The sequence below is a fragment of the Rhipicephalus microplus genome, chromosome 6 (assembly GCF_043290135.1).
Source record: "Rhipicephalus microplus isolate Deutch F79 chromosome 6, USDA_Rmic, whole genome shotgun sequence".
NCBI lineage: Eukaryota > Metazoa > Arthropoda > Arachnida > Ixodida > Ixodidae > Rhipicephalus > Rhipicephalus microplus.
Genome location: NC_134705.1, coordinates 87,548,666 through 87,568,706, shown reverse-complemented (window position 1 = coordinate 87,568,706; position 20,041 = coordinate 87,548,666). Strand labels below are relative to the sequence as shown.

Here is a 20,041-nt window from a genome sequence, read left to right as displayed (position 1 = left end):
CGCAAACCCAACCACACTCTAAGCCAAAACGGAGCAACAGGGGTATAGGGGTTGCTCCTTTCAGGGAGCAATTGCATTGCCACTCCCATTACTCTCCTAAAAGGAGTAACTGCAGAGGGAGGAACCGTTGCTCTCCTTTCAGTTCCTCCTTCGGGGGATGAACAGTTACTCCCTCCAGTTCCTCCCTGCAGACCAACAGTTACTCCCACCAGTTGCTCCCTGCCGACCAACCCTTACTCCCACCAGCTGCTCTTCTAAGAGCAACAGTTACTCTTTACCGTTCCTCCCACGTGTTTGCAGTTACTCTCTGAAAACCAACTGCACATGCTTCCAGTTACTCCTTGGGGAAATGAGTATTTATCTCGAGTATGCTTGTCACACGCTTAACACATGGCGAGAGCTCCTTGGAAGAGCACTGCTTGGGTGCTTCTAACACAAAAAGTGGACAATATTGAAAGGAAAATAAATGCTTTATTGTTCTTTTTATGAGGCGACGTGTGACCACACGTAAAAGTAGACTTCGCCACACCACAGCCAGCACTAAACAAACACCATAATACATCAAAGGTTTTCTGCGTCATCCGTGGAAAAACAATCTTGAATTTTTAGCATAGGGCAGTCTGTGTCATCATTGGTGAGAGAAGGGCAACTTCTCCAATTCTGAAGAACTCAAGTTTCGCAGCTGGTGTTTCCATCAGGCTAGCACAGCAGAACGTCACCGCAGGCATATGTGAAGCATCTCATTGCTGCAAGAAAAAAAATAGAAGTGTGGGGTTAAACATGCCAGAATCAATTCATAAGAATGAGTCACACACACTGAAGCAGCGCTTACATTTTAGGATGTCTACTGCGAAACGAAATGTGAAAAAAAGGAAGGTTCGGCCAAACGTTACTTGGCAAGCCATATAAATGCTGATGTGGTAGACACTCTTCACATGATGTCTCGGACAGCAATATTCTGGAAGAAAATGTGCAGCACCTATACAAGGCATATTTGTAACAGTTAAAGATACCCTTAGGTTCAGTTAACTTGTTTCCTATACACAGCTGAGTTACATTTCTATGAGCCCAGTCACCAATGGGCATTCTAAATGAGGTCATGTGTGTGGCAAATAACACGTACTGTCCGCTCATGTTAAAATACTTATTTAGCTCGTGCACATAGTTGCTCTCGATTCTACTGTTCTATCATACGCTGCTGCGTCTTGAATTGTGCAATACCTGTAGGCACAAGCCAAGCATGCAAAGCCTGCTTGAAAGCAACCATTTGCAGAGGCTACATGATAATCTTCAGTATATTTCTTTGTACCTGACGCAAACGGCTGGACAAAACTATAGACAAATAAATGTAGACCGTGCTACCTTCAAAAAATGCTTTAAATTTAGTAAACTAGGGTGCATTTGTTCACTCGGTTGACGAGTCACAGCCACGAGATATGTAAACGAAGCAATATATCTTAAGGCATGCACAGATATTCTGATTCTTTGTTTGACGGTGTCACAGATAGCTTGCCAATACATATATATTTGAGAGCAACAAGATGTGAAGCTTTTATTAGTTCAACGTCTTGTTGGTTCACAGCCAAACAGGTTACTGCTTGTTAGACAAATTGGAATAAGCACACCATGGTTTCCAAAAAAAAAAGCATTATTAGAAGTTAGCTCCCGGTGTGAATGTCTGCCTATTTATTTTGTACTGCCTTCTACATGTGCCACAAAGACATTTGTTGAGGATGTGCTACCAGTCAAGCCAAGATCGCATACTTGGTCAATGTGATGGAAATACAAACATTAGAAACACTGTTACCTCTAGTAAGAGCATAACACTTCAGGATCTTGGAACAGCAAGGAGGTGCACAAGAAAGTTGAGCCCACTCTTGCGGAACTTTGAACGCGAATATTTCAGAGTGGGGGAGGTCAACATGCTGTGGCACTTTTAAACCCACGAAACATCTGCAGAAAACAGGGTAAAGGCAAGTCAAGAAACGCTGTTATGAAGGCCTGCGCATGGACAGCTTTGTGAATCTAGGCCCAAGTGTTATGCTTTGTGCAAGCCAAAATCCATGTAAATGGGGAAAGCATACTTTTAGGAGTACCAGCGTAAACAAATCTTGGCAGTTGGCTTTTTAGTACAAACAGCAATCCCTGCAATGAAAACATAAACATTTTATCTTAACGGTAACAGTGTGAGCACACACACGGGCCAGCGGAGCCATGTCGAATTGTCAGTGCCAGTGTAACCATGTGGCATAATGAACTATTCTCTGGCCAACACATGCACAGTTTGCCCCTAAAAAGCGATGCTTTCATATACGTAGTACAAAAAGTCTGCACTTACCAAAATTCACTTGCTTTCTGTACTTTAGCATCGTTGGGAGCATCTTTATCTGCAGTATAACCAAATTTGTGTCATATCCCTGAAAAAAAAGTAAAAGACATGCATCAAATATTGTTTCATTTGGTAGCAGTGAAGTCAGGTTAAGAACAGCCAAGTGGGAATCAGCCGAATTATGTGCATGCGGCAAATCCCAAACGGCGTTATTGAGGTTGTCGAAATTTTCGTCGATTGGTATTAACGTCGATATGTGACTTCAACGGCATGCCAAGTTTTCACAGCGCATAAAGATTTCATGATGCAGAATAATGACAGCGCTAACGAGAACATACAGCATTTATGATTGTCTTTTACAATATTCAGTTTTGCTAAGGTTTTACATCACTAAAGAAATCTGAAAGATTTGGGTCATTCCTCCTCCAATTGTTCTGTCAATATGTAAACTGCTCGCTTGATGGTGCGCTTATAAAATAGTACGTTCAGCGCAGAGGTGAAGCAATTGACGCAGTGATGTGGGCAGATTTTTTTTTTTTTAGGCGTGCGGGGAGGGGGGGGGGGGGTCCGCTTATCTGAATAGGCCGGGCAAGCGAATATGGTCGTCAATTTGGGCTCCCTACGCCCGGCCTAAAAAAATTCTGTGCGCAACCGCCTGGCTATGCCAGTGAAGTGATGCGACAATGATTTGTTCACTTACTGATTTACATACACTTTACATATCTAAAAATGCGGCCCAAGGCCCCAACACTCAGCCGTTAACATTACATAAAGCCAATGGTAGAAAAGTGCCAGTATGAATGCAGGTACAACCCAGCCCCAATGTTTTTTCAAGCGAGGTAGTGTTGCGGAAATGAACTTTTAACTGCAAAAGTACACTGGCACTGCAGTGGTGACAGGGGAAGCAAGAGGGTATGCAGGCGGTAATAGAGGTAATTTAGTCCGATACGGCTAGCAATGGATACGGTGAATAAGAGCAAATCATTTCTCTTTCAATAGCGCAACCACTCAACAATGTATTGTAAGAGCAATAAATGTTGCTGGAAATGCCACTCACCTGCACGCTGATGCATGCTCGGTCCTTTGTCCGACGAGCGAACAGGCTTGCAGATAGCTGAAGACGTGTTTACGATGTGTTTGTTCCACCCAGCAGCAAAATCCACAACTACTTCGCGCTCCATAAAGATAAATATACACTAACCTTCATCACGAATAAGCAGAAACGCAAATCTGCGGCACACACACACGATCAAAACATAGCTCACAAGCTCGCCCGTCCATGTGCTCGCCAACCACAGACCATATGAAAATGAGTAAGTAGTGCGAACGGGAACCTAGTTGCGCCGAAAAAAAAAAAAAACGTCCAGCAGTGGCAGCACAGGCGTCAGCGCAATAATTTCAGTGTGTTCTCCTAAAACAATTATAAAAAAAAACTGAGGTACACTAAAACTCGTAAATAAATATAAAAAGTTGAGTGTAATTTTTATTTAGTGCTAGTCAACATAAACACTGAATAAAAATTACTTTGTAACTTGCATCGTTTGCTACACCAGCGCCACTTTTGTCGTGCGGGCGCAGATGGCGCAGATTTGTCATTCTGCCCTCAAACTACACGGTGAAGCGTGCTACTAAGTGTATGGCTGATGAGAAGCGCGTCTGGGTGCGCTTTTTTTTTTCTTCTCCGATGTATCTGGGCGGGGGGGGGGGGGGGGGGGGCTCCTTATGCACGTGTTTCGGTGATTGATCGACTTTGACGCCCTTACTTCGCGGACGAACGGCGTGTCTAGGCTTTTTTTATCGTTGTTTTGCACGTGTTTCGGCATTCGGTCCGCTTTGACGTGCCAACTCTCCATTCTGCTGCTGCGTGTGTTAGGTATTTGCCGTACTGTATTCTGAGGCCTTCTGTGTTCAGCCAGCGCTGCTATCTTATTATCTACGGATGCTAAAATAAATCACTGTTTTGGCTTGGTGAAGTTTGGCACACAGAACAAACAATAATCTGGCCCATAAATATCAATGAGGGCGGCATGCATATTTGTGTGCGGTGTCCTGCCGGGGAGTAACCGTTGCGTTACGAGAGCATTTACAGCTGTTCCTCCTTCCGTTGCTCCCTTACAAACTTAAGATGAATACAGTTGCTCCCCCATTCTCGAACAAGTCGGCCATCTTGTTCCGCTTGGTCTTTTCGGAGAGTAACAGTCGGTCTGAAGGAGTAAAAACAGCCGTTGCTCCCATTTTGGCCATTTTTGGCTTAGAGTGCATAGCCCACAGCTTGACTTTAAAAAGTGGATCGATTTGTATTTCGCGTCAACTATAGGGCGAAAATATGCGGCATCCTGCAAGTTACATCGTTGTGTGGTCGCTAGCCGTTACTATTTAGTGTGAAGTCTTTCCTCGTGGATACCTATAATATCCCGGATGTAAGACTTTCAATGTAAAATGAAGCATGAAAAACGAAACTGTCGGCAGAGCCTGACACCTACGCTGCAGGACTTCACCGGTGCAGTGGCGGCGAGCCTGGCGCAAATCATCTCTGCCATAACGAGAAAGTAGTTGATCGCTATCCAGACAACCACGTGGATCTGCGTTGTGTGCCAAAGCAGGACAAACGTAAAGCTGGCGCTGGTTCCCAGGAAACGATGCCACGCTGTCCATTGATCTCCGACGACGGCTTTATAAAGGTACCTGCAGAGAACAACCCGGACTAAAATGAAAAAAAAGAATTCACGTAGCTTACACGCTGGAAAACTGCACGCCTCGCCCACAGACATCGTTGTCCAAACTAAAAGTGATTTTGCTCAGATGTTTCGTCCAATCACGGTTACTGAAACCCTTCGACGTCAAGCAATCCTGTGCGTTTTAAAATAGTCGATTGAGCCATACGGACGCACGTTTGTACCACTGGTTTAAAATAAAATAATTTAAGGCAGCTTCTAGTGGCACGAAGCGTGATGAAATGCGAAGCTGTTTGTTTTTCTCCTATAAATGGCACGTTTCTCTGTTTCACTTAGGTTTTCTCTTTCTTTCCTTGTGTCATTGCTTATTGTGTTTTTTGACATTTTTTGTTTCTCTTTTTGTAGCTACTCATTCATATTTCTTGCTTTCATTTTTCCATTTCCTTCTCCCTGTATCTGCTTCTGGTTTGCTTCATCTTTCAATTTTCATACGTGGTCTGTGTCGTGTTTCCCTAGCCGTAGTAGTAATGTCTTAACCCGATATGATCATCAAAGTGCAAGGAGAACAACAGAAGGAAGACTGGTGGCTAAATGTATCCGTCAGGTATGCGTAATTCGAGAACCCTACACCACGACTGCCGCAGTAAGCTGTCATTCTTTCACACTTCGAATATTGTTGGTGCGTGCTCACTACCCGGGTACCTGCAAAATACTCGGAGCATCTAGAAAATATTGATGGTTCCATGGCCGCTCACGGTGGCAATCATGGTGATTGGCCGGGCAGCGTGCTCGTTTGTTGCGGCTTCGTACCGCGGCGATTTTCAGCCCCCTATACTCGAGAAGTGCTTTGCTTAAAATTGTCGCAGCATCACCATCGCTCATCATGCTTTTACTTCGCCGCTCACGAAGCTTGCGCTAAGAAGTTGAGGCGCGGGCGGGAAACAAGTCGCTGCGATTTCGGTCAAAGAGGACGCCACAGCCCCGTCCCGTTTTGTCGTTGGCTTCACCCTGTAAAGCGGCCACGATCGAAGGCACGCTTACTTCGGCCACCATCACGTCTCTCTCATTCACTACAACCTCTTTCGTTGTTTATGTTGCTTTCGGAAACAAACATTGACATGCTGCACATCCACCGCCACAGCATTCGCAAAGCTTCATTTTTTTGTAGTTCTTCTATTCTACACCCTGTGTAAATTCTGCGCTCGATCGACATGCTACAGTTGACTTTGCATGCGAGGTTTTCCCGCGTTATCACCATCATCAAGTTGCTCGAGGAACAAGGGCAAGAAGGCTCCTCTGTCGCCCGAGCACGAACTAAGTATGCTACGGATGCTTATGTTTAATGAGGTTCTTGCCTGTTTTATACGCCAGGCGATGACACGACAGCCTACGATAGCCTAGCCTTTAAACGTTCCGCGCTTGAAGCTTGAACGTGTTCGCCTTTTTTATCAGATATGCCGACATTGCTACTCTGTCAGTCATAATATTTCGTTCAACGAACACTTTAACTTTTGAGTTACGCTCATTATTTACGTTAGCAGAAAAAAAGGGTAATGGGGGTATATAAGCCATTGTTATGACGTGTGAATTACCACCGCATCTAAAAGGAAAAATGAATAATCTAAATGTGAACACGAAATATATCTTTAAGAGGGTGCAAGTGTATGTGAAGGTATATATAGCTACGGTAGGATGCTTAAATGCCACAATTTATATGCAGAAGGCACTGAAGTTTACACGAGAGAAGAAACAAAAACTTACTTAACGATCCATCTGTACAGCCCAATATCAAAATACCTGTGGAACAGAAACACACATTATTTACCAGCATATGAAAATATAACAGAAAGAGTCCCTAAAAAGCTACTTCCTCACGTGACGTGAATTCTGGGTGTTAGTTATCGTAAGCCTAGCTTCAAAAATATCGAGATAGCTACACTGCGTGTAGGCGTGGAAAGAGCGAAGCTTATGCCAGCTTTCATGATGCTACTCAATTCTTCTGTTCAGCGGGCTTTCTTTAAATATTTCGGTGTTGTGTCTTTATTCATTTTTAACGCGAGAGCGTTAAAAAGTTCGTGTCGCAGAAATTCTGGCATCAGTGTCGACATCGGTGTCGGCTTCGTTGGTTGTGAGCGAAAAATTATCATCTTATGCGTGGCCGAAAAACTCGAAAACTGTGAAAATGAAATCATGAAAAACTCCTGTGACACCAAAGGGATCGAGCCCAGGCCGTTCACGTAGCACGTGCGTGTCCTACCACACAGACATGCGTCCGCTTGTGAATGTATTGAAAACAACTTCGTCTGCTTGAAAATCCAGTGAAAGTGACACATGCTTCACAAACACACGCGTCTCGTATACATGCTTCGCAATACAACATGAAATATTGCATAAATAATGCGCGTTACAAGCGCCCATTGCAGTCGGGCATCAGAACATGTGATTGTCATAATGACTTCGTAGTTTCAAGCCGGTAACGCACTACAAAAGGCACACACGCTACTGCGCCTGTTTCCTTAAGGCCACGTAGTGGGTCCATATTCGAAAAAGTTTCATGCACTAAGCGTTTGCAGTACACACTAGGAACAGAATGTGGCAATCGTTTTCAACTGCTAAAGACGAAGCTCTAGAGTCGCCTAATTTTTGTTGCTCTATACGTTATGTCACGGTAGTAAAGCTTCATTTTACTATTGCATCTGCTGTCGCTTTAGGATTAATGATTGATATGTGGGGTTTAACGTCTCAAAATCACCATATGATTATGAGAGACGCCGTAGTGGAGGGCTCCGGAAATTTCGACCACCTGGAGTACTTTAACGTGCACCCAAATCTGAGCACACGGGCCTACAACATTTTCGCCTCCATCGGAAATGCAGCCGCCGCAGCCGGGATTTGAACCCGCGACCTGTGGGTCAGCAGCCGAGTACCTTAGCCGCTAGACCACCGCGGCGGGGCATTATAAATGAAGTTACGGGAAAGAAAAGTAACAGAGTGTGTATCCGTCTACTGTTGATGTTAACACCCTACATTATTTTATCACCCAATGCACCACCGTAGGCTCAGCACTAGAAGCTTAATTACCACACTTAAGTAACAAAGTTGATTCCGGTCCAAATTTACTCGTAAATAATTTATGTTAACTGAGATAGAACTTGATGGCATTGTTTCAACTGTATTAGGTACACCCAGAAATAAAGCATCAGGGCCCGATGGCAAATTGTCAAGTTGCTTGATGATAATATTGACATCCTAGGCCCCACTATATCGTATGTTCAATCATTCGAAAACGCAGGCACAATATCCGAGTCAGCCCTTCTGAAAGTTGCCAAACTCAATTTGTAAATAAAGAAGGTGGTCCGACTGAGCCAGCAAATAATTGACAATCTTTGTATTAAGCATAAGTAATTTTTTTGGAAGACATTACTTCCAAGCAGATGAAAACATTCCTTGAATGGCACAATGCGCTCAGTCATCAGCTACATGGCTTTAGATCACGTGTTTCGGCAGCCACCGCAGTTATTATGTTGTCACGAAGAATAAATACGGCTCTAAGTCTAAATAAACTAATAGCTGTCGCCTTTCTAGGCTAAAAAACATTCGAAACAGTGGATTATTGCTTGTTAGACAAACTTAAGCAATGTAGATTTTGTGGTAAGGTGTTCGACATTTATCAACTTACATGGAAGATCAATAGAATAACTTTTTCGAAATGAAACAAAACATCGTTACTGTGGTTCCACAAGGCTCAGTATTAGGTCATCTTATTAGTTGAGGATTAGGTCCTCTATTAGTTGAGGAGTATCGCGGACTGGTTCATAGAAAATAAATTAGTAACTAACAAAAGCAAAACACAATATATTGTTTTACCAGTCTCAATTTATAATAGTATACACTGTATCTTTAAGCATAAAAATTTGAATCATTTTGCTAGATCAGACGAGTTCTTGCAAATACATTGCAGTTGTTTTTGACAAGCACCTACAATGGGAAGAACACATTAACAGCATAATGTGAAAATATGTGAGCGCACAAGGTAAAAGGAAAAGCACTTGACACGAAAGGCTCCGAGAACATGCGACGTCCTTGAAGGTTCTCGCAGGTGGCACGCACTTGTTATTTCACTGCAGGGATTGTGGGTGCAATTCGCAGTTTGGCGGCACGAGAATTCAGGGAAAATCAGAACACAAACTGACCAGAGAAATCATGGAAGCAAACCAGATTAGGGCGAACGTAAGCGCATGTATCAGTGTTCCTTCAGTAGTAGTAAGTAAAAAAGAGGTGCCTTTTTTGAGCGGTTGAAGTAGATAAACGTATACCTTCTTTTCTTTAGCGGGAGGGGGGGGGGGTGGATCCTTAAAGTAATAGTAGTTGGTTGCGCCTGCGCGTGTGTATTCTCGTGCAATAAATGTTTTCTAATAAAAGTTCAGTTGTAAGTGAGCGTCTTCTACCTTGTGCGCTCATATATTTCCACATTATGCGGTACCAACTGGCCCAGCATTCCACTTTATTGAACCACATTACCAGCCTCTGCTCCAGATTGGCGGCTGGTTGCTACTGTTTAACACTTGCCAGTGAGTACTTTGATGTCAAAGTTTTGTGTCTCATGTACTTTTCTTTTATTGAAAGTCATTTATGATACTGTATCGACTCTCGGGGCTGGGCATATAAAACTTAAATTAACCCGATTGTGAAACTCCAAAAAAAAACATGCAATAAGAGTTATGTCTCGTTGTAGGTATTACAATCACACGGTCCCATTAATATGCTAATATCACATATTGCCAATTAAATACTTTCGACAGCTGAGCATTACGATGTTCGCTTACAAGGTCGTTAAATTTAACGAACCGTTCAGCTCATCCATATTTATTTCAGCATCCCCTCGCACTAGGAATGTAGCTGCAGGCCGTTTTATTCTCGGACTATGCGACAATATGTATGGAGAACGCGTGCTACAGTCTACACTAATTAGGATTTGGAACAAGCTCCCAGTGTTTATTTTAAGTTCTGCGAGCTTACGTAGCACAATGAAAGAATATTTTTCCTTTATTGAAGGTAAAGTAATATATAAATACCTTGCTTGTTCTGAACCAAATATATATTTTACTGGTCATTCTGTACTAATGTGATCACATGATAGTGCTGCATTACAGTAAAACAAAAAAGGGACATTCACATCATTTTTATCATCAAGCACGTGTTTTTCTTTCCAATACATATATCTGGTCTGCTGAAATTTTGGTGCATATTCTTTCAGTACACTATTTTTAACATGCCTTTAATTTTAGAGGCGAAGCTCCTTACGGCGTGACTTGTGCATCCCTCGTAGTACGTAACCACCAGTGGCACATACCCGAAATAGCGGTCCTTACGATTTTGACCTCCAAGGTGGTTCCGGTGAGAGATTTCTTCTGTGCGTTGTTGAACAATAAAAGCTAGTGCTCAATGCACATGTTAATGGCTGCTAAGGAGGAATGAAAGACAGGAGCATTCGGACTTTAGGTAACGCGCACGCTGCAATCCCCATTAGCAGCTATTGGCATGTACATTGAGCACGATCTGGCAAGAAAGGGTTGCTACGTTATACTCGCAGAGCGTATGCCTCCTTGGTTTTAGAAAGGTTTAGCGAGCGTTGGGCCGCATAGCCATGAATACAGTGAACTAGTATATACCATGAACTCGAGGTGGTTAAAGGTGGGAAGTAAACCCGAAGTGCAAGCCGTAAGAAAGTGTGCATGTGCTACCTCCCGTTTAGTACTTGAAATGCCCGCTGGATGGCGGTGCTTTTATATGGAGAAGTTCTGTTCGGGCTGTCACGATGGATGGACGCGCTCCGGATCGACTGCGCAGATAAGTGTTTTTGCATGTTTTGAGCTTGTCTTTATAATTATAAGGCAGCGGTTGAAATCTTCGTAGCACTAATTTTATGGTACGGCTTTTTCGGTGCCAGTCACCAGGTATTTATTAGTGCGAGTGTGTTTGAGTTTTTTTGTTTTTTTTTTCTTTTGCCACCCCGTGGGGAAGGTGCGCATACATTAAACACGCAAATTTTTGTAGTAGAGCTTAGATTTTCTTTTTTTTTTCGTAGTGCACGGCTCGAGTTTAGTAATTATCGAGTATAGGGACAATTGGTGTCAGAAAGACGTGGTTAAAAAGACTGTAAAGTGTTCAGGATGTGGAGTGGGTTTGAAAGTGGACTCAAGCGTAGAAGCGGGTGGAGAAGAGGCTGACGCGAAGTGTAGGCAATGTGAGGTCGAAGAAAAAATGGAGAAAATGATGGTTGCCCAAAGTGAACTGCTGGTGAGAATCGATGAGCTCGAGACTGCGTTGGCGACAGAGCAAGAGAAAACGAGGGCAATGGGAGAAAGACTGAAGTCCACCGAGGAAGCACTAGCGAAGCTGAACAAAGAAGCGGCCTACGGAGAGAATAGTAGAGAACCGGCAACCAGAACGGTGGAGAAGGAAGAACAAGCAAGTTTGGAAAAAACAGGTTTAGCCGGTTCAACTGTCGCAAGGCCCAGCTTCAGCGAGGTAGTGGTGGGGCTGGGAGGGGACAAAGCAGCCGGCGTCACAGGTGCAAGTAGCCCCCAGGTGCAGGACGCTCCAGCTGAAAAGTCACAGCATGTGATAATTGCCGGGGACTCAAATTTAAATCGATGCACAGAAGCCATCAAAGAGAGGGTAAGAGGTGACAAGAGAGTTGCAGTAGAGGCGTTCCCAGGACGCAAGCTTGAAGCAGTCATGAGGCAAGCGAGCGCAAAACTCAAAACTACAGCTGATAGATGAAACCTCGTGATAATTTCAGGCGGTTTAAACGATGTCTTGAATGATATACCGCAGGACTAGCAGCCACACTGGTGAAAGGCGTCGATGACATGCGCGCCACTTCTCCTAAGGTACAGGTAGTGATATGCACAATACCGGAGGTACCGGTACGTGATAGCAACCTGCAAAGAGCGGTTGTCAACGCAAACCAAGAGATATGGCGGATGAGTCGAGAGAAAGGCTTCGAGGTGGTGGAAATAAACAGAGATGTGCATAGGTGGGGTGGTTTTCAACGAGACAGAATTCACTTCGATGGGCGACTAGGTCATGAGGTGGGTTGGCGACTTGCAGGACGCGCAGTAGCTTTTTTGGGGGGCAAGCGAGCCCTTCGGGGCGCAGGATAGCTAGTAACGAGGAAAACAACCAGGGAGACTCTTCGACAGGTGTTATGGACAGATACGATTCCAAAGTGGCACCAATGTCTAAGATAGGTAGAGTCCGGGGCATAAATAGACGTAGCCACGAGCGCCGAGCCCATTCAGACATAGGGTATAATAACATGCAGGGTGGTAGGAACAGGCTGAAGTGGGAAGAGATATAAGAACAGCTAAGGGAAGAGAGGCCGATGGTATACGGTTTTGTAGAAACACATCTCAGGGACATGGAACAACCTCCGAACAATCCGGACCACGCGTGGGAATATTGTAATAGAACAGAAGGCAGCAGAAAGGGGGGTGGTATTGGGGCATTCATTCATAAAAGTCAAGACTGGCAAAGGGTCAAGCAGGAGTGCAAGGAACATTTATGGCTAAAAGGGAAAGTGGCAGGTCAAATGACACTCCTTGGTTTCGTGTACTTGTGGACGGGAGCAAAGGCCAGAGAGGAAAACCAGGCAATGGTAGAGTGTATATCAAAGGACATTCAGGAGTTAGGAAGAGAGTGCGAGATAATTATACTAGGAGACATGTATGCGCACATAGAAGATATAGATGGGTATACCGACCCGACAGGCAAAATGATCATGGATATGTGTGAAAGGCTTGATTTGATCATTTGCAACAGTACCGAGAAGTGTGAAGGGCAAATGACATGGGAGGTAGGAAGGCTGCAGTCGACGATAGATTATGCACTGATGTCACATAGGATGTATGATAAGCTCAGGGGAATGCACATAGATGAAGGTGGCTCCAGAAGTCTGGGTAGTCATCACAAACGTATCAAGCTAAGTTTTGGAAGAGCAGTGAAAGAGACAAGATGAGCAACTACAGGAAAATTTTTATTCAGAAAGGCAAATTGAAATAGCCACTAAACAAATTGAGAAAGTAATCACGGAGGATAATAAGACAGTGTGGACATACATGAATCTGATTAGACTTTTTGAGCTAGAGCTTGCTAAGACGCGTAACAAGTCACCCCGGAAAAGAAGACGCAAACCCAAAAGTTGGTGGGATGAGGAAGTTAAGAGAGCCATAGCAAAACGTCAGGAAGCCTCTAGGGAACACAGACATGCTAAGCAGCGGGGTGAACCGACAGATGATGTTGAAAGAAAATGAGAAACCTTTCTAAGCTTAGAAGGACTGCATCCCTTCTGATCAATGAAAAGATTAGAAGAAAGGGAGCTCAGTGGCTGGCAGAAGTACACAAAAAAGATAGAAAGGCAGCTGCGAAATTTTGGAACCATCTAAACTCCCTAAGAAATGAGACGAGCCTAGAGCAGAGTTTTATAACTACAGCCCAAGGTGCCAGGCTAGAAGGGGGCGAAGCTATTGAATATATAAGAGCAAGGGTGACAGAAAAATTTCAACAAAGAAGTACTTTATGCACCACAGAAAGAAAGGCAGGAAAGAAGGTAAAACTTGTTTTTGATAAGCTGAAGGTAAACAATACTCTTTACTGCTGAATGAGTGGACACGGTGGCATCGCCGTGACAATGACGCCTGACGTACCGCTGTTCATGCAGGTCCTTTGCGCGTGCCTACGCTTCATAACCGGAGGCGCCGCGGAATCTTTTCAAACTGGAAGCGACGAGCTTCGCTACGATGCCGGCCTGCCGCCATCCTTCTGTGTGGGCGGTGATCCCTTCCGGCTTCATGAGGGTGTCTGCAATCAGCAGCTTGGTCACATCGACGATCACTTCGGACAGCCACCCGGGAGCACGATGACGTCAACACGCATGCCCACAAGGGTCCGCCTGTATGCTTTAAATCTGGGACCATCGCCTACCTGCTTCAGTGGACACGGTGGCATCGCCGTGACAATGACGCCTGACGTACCGCTGTTCATGCAGGTCCTTTGCGCGTGCCTACGCTTCATAACCGGAGGCGCCGCGGAATCTTTTCAAACTGGAAGCGACGAGCTTCGCTACGATGCCGGCCTGCCGCCATCCTTCTGTGTGGGCGGTGATCCCTTCCGGCTTCATGAGGGTGTCTGCAATCAGCAGCTTGGTCACATCGACGATCACTTCGGACAGCCACCCGGGAGCACGATGACGTCAACACGCATGCCCACAAGGGTCCGCCTGTATGCTTTAAATCTGGGACCATCGCCTACCTGCTTCAGTGGACACGGTGGCATCGCCGTGACAATGACGCCTGACGTACCGCTGTTCATGCAGGTCCTTTGCGCGTGCCTACGCTTCATAACCGGAGGCGCCGCGGAATCTTTTCAAACTGGAAGCGACGAGCTTCGCTACGATGCCGGCCTGCCGCCATCCTTCTGTGTGGGCGGTGATCCCTTCCGGCTTCATGAGGGTGTCTGCAATCAGCAGCTTGGTCACATCGACGATCACTTCGGACAGCCACCCGGGAGCACGATGACGTCAACACGCATGCCCACAAGGGTCCGCCTGTATGCTTTAAATCTGGGACCATCGCCTACCTGCTTCAGTGGACACGGTGGCATCGCCGTGACAATGACGCCTGACGTACCGCTGTTCATGCAGGTCCTTTGCGCGTGCCTACGCTTCATAACCGGAGGCGCCGCGGAATCTTTTCAAACTGGAAGCGACGAGCTTCGCTACGATGCCGGCCTGCCGCCATCCTTCTGTGTGGGCGGTGATCCCTTCCGGCTTCATGAGGGTGTCTGCAATCAGCAGCTTGGTCACATCGACGATCACTTCGGACAGCCACCCGGGAGCACGATGACGTCAACACGCATGCCCACAAGGGTCCGCCTGTATGCTTTAAATCTGGGACCATCGCCTACCTGCTTCAGTGGACACGGTGGCATCGCCGTGACAATGACGCCTGACGTACCGCTGTTCATGCAGGTTGGTGACCGGAAGGATAGCTTCCGTAGCGATTCCATAGCTCTTATAGTGCTGCCGTGTCCACAAGTTTTGGCTGACTGTGTATGTGACTGTTTTTCTATTGTGGGTCTGTTGTTGAGTCTTTCTGGCGATGTCGAGCTGAATCCGGGGCCTATAACGGACGCCGTATGCAAAGAAATGCTCCAGAATCAAAAAGAAATTTTGTCTAAACTAACAGCGGTTCAAGAAAAGCAAAATTCGTTTGAAACTAGAATTCTAGACATGCAAAATCGGCTTCTTGTTATTGAGACTAAGGTGCAAAGCTTAGATGAGACTCGCAGCAGGCTCGCAACTCTTGAAACAATTGTGGCTGAATGTCGTGACAAATCATCTAGTCTGCTTGATCAGGTGGACGATTTGGAAAATCGTTCGAGAAGAAACAACCTTATCATAAGGGGAGTAGCAGAAGATGAGAATGAAAAAGAAGAAACTCTACTAAAAAAAGTAAACGAAGAAATCTTTAGCTCTACCCTAAAGGTAAACATAACGTCTATTGAGAGAATTCATAGGATAGGAAAAAAAAATTCTGGCAAAACTCGCCCCGTCATCCTTAGGCTGGCAGACTATAGGGATAAAATGAAAGTCTTGCAGAGGTGCTCAAGACTGAAGGATACGGGTTACAGTATCAGCGAGGACTTCTCGAAAAGAGTACAGGGAATAAGAAAAAAACTTTGGGACTCTGCTATCGAAGAAAGAAAGGCAGGAAAGAAGGTAAAACTTGTTTTTGATAAGCTGAAGGTAAACAATACTCTTTACTGCTGGAATGAAGCGCGTGCCGAAAGAAGCAAGCTTGGAAATGATGATGCAACACGTGATAAGTGACAGGCACAGGGTCAGAAAGATAATTTTAAAATAATCAATTTAAATGCCCGAAGTGTATCAAATAAATCACATATGCTTGAAGCCTTGGTTATCGATCACGAACCTGATATTATTTTAATTACGGAAACATGGTTGCACGAAATTATACCTGATACTGAAATCGCTCCACCCGGTTACTCAATGGTTCGGAGGGATCGTGATGGAAGAGGGGGTGGAGTTGCTTTCTTAGTCAAGAAAGGCGTTAATTATAGTTCCCTGGACGCAGCAGATGGTATTGAGGCCGTATGGATTAAAACAAAACTAAATAATCGCACCGTGTTTATAGGTGGGGTCTACAGACCTCCAAATTCCCCTGTTGAGTACATTTTGCAACTAAGAAGATTCATGGACAGCCACTTTAGAGAAAAAGACAATATCATCTTACTAGGTGATTTCAATCTTCCGGCTATTGATTGGCATTCGCATGTGGCCGTCGACTCACATGATGCTTCTTGTGACTTATTTCTCGACTTAATATTCTCTTTCAATTTACATCAGGTTGTAAATGAGTTCACTAGAGTATGTGCAACACGGTCCTCTGTACTTGATTTAATTTTATTATCCAACGCTTTGACTTCATATGTGAATGATTGCCTTGTTGAAGAGGGTTTATCAGACCACAAGATGATTATACTGTCCATGAGCATGTCGTCGTGCACCTCACAGCAGAAATCGGGCATCACTTATCCGAACTTTCAAGCTGCCGATGATGTTAGTGTTTTGGATTTTCTTGAAAGGTCGTTTTGTAACTTCACTGCTATTTATGAATCAAATGGTAGCTCTAACTGCTTGTGGGAATATTTTCATAATATAACAATGGAATGCATTAGGCGGTTTATTCCTAAGAGTTTTAAAAAGTGTAAAAGAAATAACCCTTGGATCACGAGAGATATAATTCATGTCAAACGGAGGATTAAAAGGAAGAGAAAAGCTTGTTCTCGTGATCCAAGTGCCCAGAACAAGACTGCACTTCATAACATGAGGCTTGATCTAAATCGTCTTGTCAAGGAATCTAAGGAAAGATTTTTTAATGTAACATTGAAAAAATTTCTGTACGAAGCACCTAGCAAATTCTGGAGGTATGTAAACCCGTCCGAGAAACAGAATACACCGGTCGATGAAAAAATTGCCCTTGAACGCGCGGAAAATTTCAATTCTTTTTTTTCTTCTGTTTTCACCGAAGATGATGGTACCCTTCCGTCCCTTTCTGACGCTTCCAATCGCCCTCCGGTATCCGACCCGCTAATCAACGAAGAAGGAGTATTAAACCTTCTTCTACACATTGACATTAAGAAATCCGCTGGTCCAGACGGCATTCCGAACGAGTTTCTATATAGATATGCTCAATGGGTCGCAAAGTATCTTACTATAATCTTTCAAACTTCAATTAATCAAGCCTCATTTCCTGTAGCCTGGAAAAAAGCTAAAATAATACCAGTTCAAAAAAGTGGGAACACTTCAGAAGTGGGTAACTACAGGCCTATCTCTCTTACGAGTACCTGCTCCAAACTGCTTGAGCATATACTGTGTAAGCATCTCTCTAATTATTTAGACACTCACAATTTATTATCACCTGTGCAACACGGCTTTCGAAGGGGATTATCTACAGTAACGCAGCTTGTTGTTACAGTTCACGATTTTGCGCAGGCAATTAATCGACGGGAACAGATTGATCTAATATTCTTAGATTTCGCCAAAGCCTTCGATAAGGTCTCGCATCCCAAACTCTTACTAAAAGTAAATGAAATATTCAGAAACTCAAACATTACTCAGTGGTTCATTTCTTACCTCCATTCTCGTACACAGTACGTAGAAATAAATAAAATTAAATCGAAGTCCAGACCCGTTATATCCGGTGTGCCTCAAGGCAGTGTTCTGGGGCCTCTTTTATTTCTTATTTTTATAAATGACCTGCCCTCAGATTTGTCTGTTCCCGTGAGATTGTTTGCAGATGACTGCGTTATATATAACAAGATCACATCCCTGAGAGACCAGGTAGACCTGAACAACAACTTAAACAAAATTTTACTATGGTGTAATGAATGGCAGATGGTTCTAAACCCCGTAAAATCAGTTTGCATGAGCATAACAAGAAAAAAGGTACCTCTCAAATATAATTACAATATTGGTTCCCACGATCTAAAAAGGGTAACAGAATATAAATATTTAGGGCTAATATTCACTCCAGATTTGAGGTGGAATACTCACGTAGACGTCACCTGTAAAAAGGCAAACAAAACTCTATGGGGTCTGAGGCGAAGGTTACATGACGCAACACCCGAAGTAAAAAGTCTTGCGTACAAAATGCTAGTACGCCCAATAATTGAATATTGTAAAATAGTATGGGACCCTCATACCACCACTAACCTACATAAACTGGAGAAAGTTCAAAGAATGGCTGCCAGGTTTATATTCAATAAATATCAACGCATGCACTCTGCTTCCGATCTTTGCAACCGTGCAAACCTACAAGCCTTAGAACTTAGAACTAAGTATGACCGTTTGAAATTCCTATTCCTCATTATTCGTAGTCAGGTTAAAATCAACTCATTAGATTTCTTTGAAATTTCTCCAGATCCGCGCTCTAGACACAAACACACTTTATATATACAGCCACCAGCCACCCGAAACGACGCATTCAAATACAGCTTCTTTCCGAGGGCAATTAAAGAATGGAATGAACTACCAAACAAAGTCGCGATGTCTTCCTCTATCACGGCGTTTTCTGCAGCTTTAGAATCGCTTATTTTCTCCGAAATAGATGCGTCATAATTCACGATGTCAATGTATATTGCCTCTCGCTTTGTTAATTGTTGTTTTCAATGCGCAGAATGCAAGTGCACATGCCTGTGTTTAACTTTGTCTTTTAGTGTAAATACCTGTGTTCGCTGTATGTCTCTATTTTGTAACGTATTTCATGACCATTTCTTTCATTTGTTTTCCACTCCTGTAAAAACCCCAGCTTGGGGTTGACAGTATTAATAAACAAACAAACAATAGACAAGGATGAATCAAGTGGCGCAATGGCTCCATTTTTACAACGAGAGTGGGAAAGGGTTGAAAAGAGGGTTCCTAGTAGTACATCAACAGGCCCAGATGGCATCCCAATTAGACTGATAAAGACATTAGGTCCGAAGTCTAAGCAGGCTTTGAGAGAGGCAGTGAGCAAAATAATAACCGATGGTGAAGTTCCCGATGGATGGAAACTTAGCAGGATGAGCATGATCTATAAAGGAAAGGGGGACAAAGCTGACATAAACAACTTCCGGCCTATAACAGCGACTTCAGTGGTCTACAGGCTGGCGATGCAGATTATAAAGGAAAGACTGCAGGCATGAATAGAAGATGAGGGGGTGCTGGGGGAACTGCAGAATGGGTTTCGGAAACACAGGAGGTTGGAAGACAATCTGTTCTCACTGACGCAGTGCATCGAAATAGCAGAAAAGGAACACAGGCCCCTGTGGCTAGCATTCTTGGATATCAAGGGAGCGTACGATAGCGTGGTTCAAGAGGAATTGTGGGGAATACTGGACACACTAGGCGTGGAACATGTAGTCACTAATCTTTTAAAGGGTATCTATAAAGGTAACAAGGTAAATATAAAGTGGAAAAAACAGGTATCCAAGCCTGCAGAGGTAAAACGGGGGCTTAGGCAGGGGTGCCCCCTGTCACCCTTATTATTCATGGTGTACCTACAAGGATTAGAGGCAAAATTAGGGGGTAGTGGGCTGGGCTTCAACCTCTCTTTAGTCAAACAAGGAAAACTTATTGATCAGGCACTACCAGCATTAATGTACGCAGATGATATAGTGCTAATGGCCAACAACAAGGAAGATTTGCAGAGATTGATGGACATCTGCGGTAATGAGGGAGATAGGTTAGATTTTAGATTCAGTAAGGAAAAATCAGCAGTCATAATTTTCAATGAAAACGAAGGTAGTGAGCTTAGGATACAGGACGTCACGCTAGACATAACAGATAAATACAAATATCTGGGCGTATAGATAAGCAATGGGACCGAGTACCTGAGGGAACACGAAATATACGTGACGACTAAAGGTTAGGGGAATGCAGCAGTGATGAAAAATAGGGCACTGTGGAATT

The 20,041-nt window shown here is 44.1% G+C and overlaps 1 protein-coding gene and 1 long non-coding RNA gene across 4 annotated transcripts in view; both read right to left on the bottom strand.

Annotated features, from left to right (window-relative positions):
* The window catches only part of LOC119168557 (protein-cysteine N-palmitoyltransferase HHAT-like), a 76,220-nt gene that overhangs the window by 5,257 nt on the left and 50,922 nt on the right, over positions 1-20,041 (bottom strand). Inside the window, exons 7-8 of the mRNA XM_075867743.1 lie at positions 6,766-6,801; positions 4,813-5,014 (exon numbers count right to left, since the gene is read on the bottom strand). Coding sequence (XP_075723858.1) covers positions 4,813-5,014; positions 6,766-6,801 — 238 coding nt within the window. The remainder of the gene's footprint in view (positions 1-4,812; positions 5,015-6,765; positions 6,802-20,041) is intronic.
* Positions 452-3,774, bottom strand: LOC142765360 (uncharacterized). 3 transcript variants are annotated; one of them, XR_012884206.1, is made up of 4 exons: positions 3,387-3,774; positions 2,339-2,417; positions 833-2,145; positions 452-746 (listed from the first exon to the last, which is right to left on the bottom strand). It is a non-coding gene; the product is annotated as an uncharacterized LOC142765360 (long non-coding RNA). The 3 variants fall into 3 exon arrangements; XR_012884204.1 differs by having other exon boundaries at positions 452-2,145; positions 3,387-3,746; XR_012884205.1 differs by lacking the exon at positions 833-2,145 and having other exon boundaries at positions 3,387-3,745.